We start from the raw sequence: 6,000 nt of genomic DNA, 5'->3' as shown, positions 1-6,000 counted from the left end.
TTTTCAGGATTCACCTTATTTTGTAAGCAATAGGAATGTGACCAAGAGACTTCTAATTATTTTAGCTTTTTATAACTACAAATCTTGATATTAGCACATAACAACCTGTATGTGAATTCTACACTTGACTTGTTGATTGCTCCATACTCCATCCTACAGACACGCAATCTCCAAATGAAAGAAGACTTTACTTTCAAATGGGAAATCAGGTCCAAACTCAATGTATTTTAATCCAAACTCAATATATTTAATATATATATTTAAAAGGTTTATAACATGCAAGTTGATTAGAATACCTTACAAATCTATGAAGAAAGTACAGTACAGAAAAGCTGTATCTTTATATTAACCAACAAAATCTTAGCAATTGCATTTCATTGTCTTAGATCATTGCAGGGGTCAAGAGTCATCTCTGCAAAACCAGATTTTAAAAATGTCTTCTACGATCATGATTTTTGTCCTTCATTGTTCAAGTAAAATCTTGTATCATCCAGTTGCAAAATCTTATTATTGGCAATGTGTACACAAATATAAAACTACACTGCAAAACTTTTTTTAAAAATGTACCCAGTCAGGCCTGACAAAGTTTTACAGACACTTCTAGTCACTTTACGTGTACCAGTAAGTAACATCATTATGTTTTACTTCCATTCATTTGCCATGTTTTGGGAAAGAATACATTCATATTTACAATCACACAAAACATGAAAGCTAGAATAAATGACATTTGAAAAACCCTTATAAAAGAGACTTGCCTGAAGTCATTTCATCCAATAAAAATTAATTTAACTCTACACACAAAGGTTAATTGTAAAGAAATACATAAGATATTATACAGAATGTTAAGGTGAATTTTCCTTGCCTTTTTGTAGAACTACACCACTTCTGAAAACAGTGTATTTTAATTGCTTTGTTCTTTGATGAAAACAAGAGACATGATTTCATAATTATGTCGGGTGAGGGTACAATGAGCAGATAATGCTTCATAGCAAAGAGAAATCAGGAAAGAAAAAGGAAATTGGCTACTGGTTGCCTTTTTTCTCAGCACTGGGAATGGAAAAATCTTTAGCAAAACAAACTCCTAACACCAAATATTCTCTTCATTTAAAATTGCCCAATGTGACAGAATGTTGTCCATGATGGCTTTTTTTTTCTAAAACACACAGCTTTTTGTTACTCTTTTACAAAAAGTGGTTTACTATATATGTACAGTGGCTTATGCTGGAGTTGACACTGAAAAGTCAATTTCATGGGCACTTCATGGCATCAAAATATAAAATACCATTTTAAAGTACAGAGTAACACTTAAATGCAGTTCATTACTTGAAACTGCTAAACAGAAGTCATGCTAAGTCTTTGGTTTTGGTGCAGTACTTGAAAAATTAAGGCAAAACTCCTAAAACATACTCCTCCTCAAGTCCTTATTTGCTCATATTCAGAAAATCTACTTTCTAAAACAAAAAATCAGTTGATTATCAATATTGTCAATAGCAATGATTTGGATGCTAAAATAATCCTAAATTTCCAAGTACATATATACATACATTTTGTAAACTGTTTAGTTTCTTTAACCAAAATCAACTGATAAAAAATAGTTCATAAGAAATGTTTGTATAAGTGATGCATTTATCAAAATCGTATTTATTTCTCACAGGAGCTTCAATTCTTTTGCTGTTTAGATCAAGCTTTGAATTAAAATCCCATCTTTTAATTTTTTTTTATAAAAGACTTCTCAATATGAAAATAGTTGAGTGCACACAGCTAAAGGGATGGGTCCATTAGGTCTTTCTATATGGGATTGCATCTGGTATGGCTTCATTCTTATAAGAGGTTATTGCAGTCTGCCCTGAAGTGGACTGTGCTCCCGTACACTACAGCAGGAAGTGAGTGTAACCTTCTGCCCCGGTAACTATAACATCCATCCAGATCCTCATAGCTTCGGGTGAGGGAGCCACCATGTAATAGATTCTGTCATGCGTCTTGACACTAAAGGTGAGTAATGGATTAGGACTCTAAAATTCAAAAAGAAAAAGAGTGTCAAACATCTTGTAACTAGAACATTAAATAGCACAGATATATGTGAAGGTTTCTTCCTCTTTATAAGTTCCTATTGACAGCAATTTCTGCAGGTATTACTTGTGCTCCATTGTAGCTCCCACCCTTGCTTTCAACACCTTTCTCAATACTGACCATCATTCTGGCCAGTTTACACAAGCAGTCTCACCCAGAGCTCACTAATTCTCTTAGTGACTAGTTTGTAAAATATGGTCCTTGCTGATGAAAGGAGCTTACTGAAGAGCAGCTGTTTTTCTTAGCTCTATTAAGATCCTATAAGTTATCCACATAACTGTGTCGTAGCTTCTTTCCAGAATGCTTACAGTCACTTTGCAAGGTTTCCCAAACCAATACATTCTAGAATAGTTCCTCACTTCACCATGACATTTTTCCCTTCAAAAAGAACCAGCTATCTGACTTATTCTATGTTAACTTTCCAGCACCACTCTGATCATATCTGTTATGCCAGAATACCACATCTAAATTACTTAAAATATTCAAATACATTTTCCTCATTTATGCATTCAAATTATGCAGAAATTTAGGGAACTTATGTTTACCTTATTAGCATTTTTGAGGTGATCATAATACACTTCTTCAATGGCTTGAAAGTATATTACTCCTTTTAATTTAGCTTCATGCTTATCTGCAAAGATAGATAAGTGTCAAATACTTTATTAGCACTGATGAAAAGGAAAATGATAATCTCATGATACTTATCATTAAAATATATTAAAATATTTAGCATTTAAATTATCTAAGATTAAGTCAGATAACCTGAGTTAGTACATTAGCCCTATTTCTATATAAAAAAAGAAAACCATGAAATTCTCAGCTACAAACCAAAGAGAATCAATGACTTTGTCCAAGGATCTTTAGCAAATTAGCAGTTAAAGATAAGCCAGCATTGCAGACTATCCAGTTAACATTCAAAACATAAACATTACCGGCACTCACACAAATCACTGCCCATACTCTCCAAGACTGTCTTTGTAATGGAACTATTAATATGCAGATCTGTTGTAATGAAATTTTAAGTGTGTGTGTTTTACTTATAATTTAAATAACATTCTACTTATATTTCTTTCCTGTCAAGCTTGTCCAGCATGCTCCATTTCTCCCCATTTTCAACAGAACTTGAAAATGCCAATAATTTACTGTCCTTTCAGTGCATTTCCTAAACACATTTCCAAAAGTTTATCATATTTAGCAAAAGAACAAAACTAACCAAAACATCAACCAAATAGCACCACTCTGTGATCTGTTAAGTTCTTGAAGTATTTTATAATTTAAACTTCGAAGGGTCATAATGAATGTGAGTATATTAAAGAATTTTAAAAGTATGGTGGAAGAAGCAAGGAAAGAGACTTTGTCATATCTTGTTGGTGGAAATGCAAATCAGATGGCCTCTTTTGGAAGGCAATTAGTAAAACAAACCCAATTAAAAATGCAAAAAATCCTCCTACTCAGCAATTACACTTGAAAACCTTACTGTGTAAAATCTACTCACATGTACAGAAGCCCACGATCTATGTTTATTGTGATGCACAGCTGCAAGAAATCTGCTGAGTTTTAAGAGAGGGTTGCTTATTTGCAGGCCAGCCAGGCAATGGTGTCTGGAGAGCCACTGAAATGACTAAGGCATACCTATTTATTCCCAAAGGGAATGGTAGAGCATACCTGTAATCCCATCTCCCTGAGGCCAGCCTGGGCTACATAGTGAGTCCCAGGCCAGTCTGGACTAGGAGATCATGTCTCAGAAAAAAAAAAAAAAAAAAGGAAGAAAAGGAAATCTTGAGTTATTGTCATGTGAAATAGGGTGCAAATAGACTGAATAATTTTGGTTCCAAATTGTATAAAAGAAATTAGTATATATATGTATGTATATGTATATGTATATATACATATATATCCATAATGAAACATAAAATGAGTAGAGAAAATCTGAAAGAACATTTCAGATTGAACAGTGGGAGCAGGTCAGAACTTCTGTGGTAGGAGATTTACTTTCATTATATTTTGAATTTTTTACTAAGTGCATGCTGTCTTTCTCCAATACTGGCAAAAAGCTAGTTTGAAAAATAATGGCCCAGAGAAGTTTCATAGAAGATAGACTTAATACATTCAATTGCATTGAACTCAGAATTTTCCTTTCTTTTTTGACTATGAACCATATTTTTATGTGTTTGCTTTTGTTCTTTCTTGGGAAATATTGTTTTAATTAATGTCATGCTCAGTGGGGTCCAACCAGTTTCAGTGAGAGAGAAGGTCAGTGTATCTCTCAAACATTTGCTGGAAGGATTCTTTCTATGATTCATGGGAACACACTAATACCTTGTTTTCTCAAAATGGATTAAAATAAAAACTGGAGATAAAAGTAAATGTCAGCATTTCAAGTAGGCAGAAAACTCAGGAATGAAGCTTTTGTTTGCATCATTAGTGAGAAACCACTCTGAAACATAAGCCTGAGCTAAAGGGATCGATAATGCTTCTGTGCATTGATGAGATAATGCCATTCATTCTGCCTCTTCCAACAGCATTGATTTCCATCAACACAGACATGGTTCCTGCACCTCCACTTTCTTTACAGACTCTCCTAAAGTTCCCAGTTAATGTACAGGAGCCAAGGTCAGAAGCCAGGGTCATACACAAAATGGGGGCCTGGGGCTTTTTTTTTTTTTTTTTTAGCTTTCAGCATTCACATTTGCAGCTCCTTTGTGCACACAAAGCCATTACCTCTTTTGGCAAGCTGTAGGGTCTCAGACAGCCTGTGCTACAATCAGGATGTCTGGATGGAGACTATGCCTGTGTTTGCAAAAGGGATGGGGCAGGAGTGACAGCAGACAAAGCTGATGGGTGATGGCTGCAAACAGAGCCAAATGGACAGCATTTGTCCAAATAGGTCTCACAGCTCAGTTACATCATGTGTAATATTAAAAAGCTGATGAAAACATTTTAAGTATTAAGGGTCTGAGTGATCTTTTACATGCCAACAAGGTTTTGATATTTAAAATAAAATTGAAAACCAGTCACCCAGAACTTTAATTTGGAAAAAGCATTTGCATGGGTTGGAAGGACATAGGTTTGAAGAAGGTGGCTCAGGGAGCTGTCCAAGTCACATGGCTGATGAACGACAAAATGAAATAAGGTTCACAGAATACAGGAGGATGTGAAGCTGTTCTGAAGGTCTTTTAAATTTTTACTATCAAAACTCTTGGTGAGGTTGCCTATGGGGACTAGAACACTGAAAAATTTTGTTCATGCATTTTTCCGACACTGATTGGACTTCTTATTAAATAGGCATCTTTTCTAGTATACTAACTGAAAAGAGATGCTCTGGGTTTTTATAAAACCCAAGGTCAGAAAGCCCTAGAGAGGAAAACAGGGACCTGTGAGGTACAGGCCATTTGCTTCAGCTGCTGGCTTCTGAAGCAACTAGAGACCACCCAAAGAGTCCCTCGCTAAAAGGCACAGTGCCCTGCCTGTTCCCTATCCCCATTCTGGGCCTCCTGGGCCAGTGGTTTCCTTTACTCCTTCTCACATCTGACCTCACCAGATAGATAAAATGACTGAACTGTTACTTTACATTTATCACATTGACACAGTTTATAGCAACTCCTGACACTGCTCATGAGGACTAACACAGTCAGCATGACATCAGTTCGACACCACTCCTCAACAGCAGTTGGACACACGGCAGAGCCAGACTCGTGTTTCACATATGGTCCAAGAGTAAATAAAAGGCTTCTTAATAAGTGTGCCAGTTACACTAATATTCATGTATTTATATAAGATTAAGTAGGGTATGTTTCTTATAATGCAGTGTTTAATAATTTAAAAATGTTTCAGAGACTTAATAAATGCTTACTTATTCACTAGTTTACTCATGAGATTTTCTCTCTGTACTTAAAAGATCATACCAGCCTGTAAACTAAAGCTGAATAA

At 35.2% G+C, this 6,000-nt stretch overlaps 1 protein-coding gene across 24 annotated transcripts in view; it reads right to left on the bottom strand.

Moving 5' to 3' along the window:
* Nucleotides 1–225: 225 nt before the first annotated feature.
* The window catches only part of Phldb2 (pleckstrin homology like domain family B member 2), a 218,144-nt gene continuing 212,369 nt past the window's right edge, over nt 226–6,000 (bottom strand). For all 24 annotated transcript variants that reach the window (XM_020156247.2, XM_074073079.1, XM_074073083.1 and 21 more), the window contains 2 exons: nt 2,616–2,701; nt 226–2,012 (listed from right to left, as the gene is read on the bottom strand). In XM_020156247.2, the coding sequence (XP_020011836.2) occupies nt 1,872–2,012; nt 2,616–2,701 (227 nt within the window). In that variant the 3' untranslated portion in view covers nt 226–1,871. The remainder of the gene's footprint in view (nt 2,013–2,615; nt 2,702–6,000) is intronic.

The sequence above is a fragment of the Castor canadensis genome, chromosome 5 (assembly GCF_047511655.1).
Source record: "Castor canadensis chromosome 5, mCasCan1.hap1v2, whole genome shotgun sequence".
In the NCBI taxonomy this organism is placed as follows: Eukaryota; Metazoa; Chordata; class Mammalia; order Rodentia; family Castoridae; genus Castor; species Castor canadensis.
This window is presented reverse-complemented; position numbering and strand designations above follow the sequence as displayed.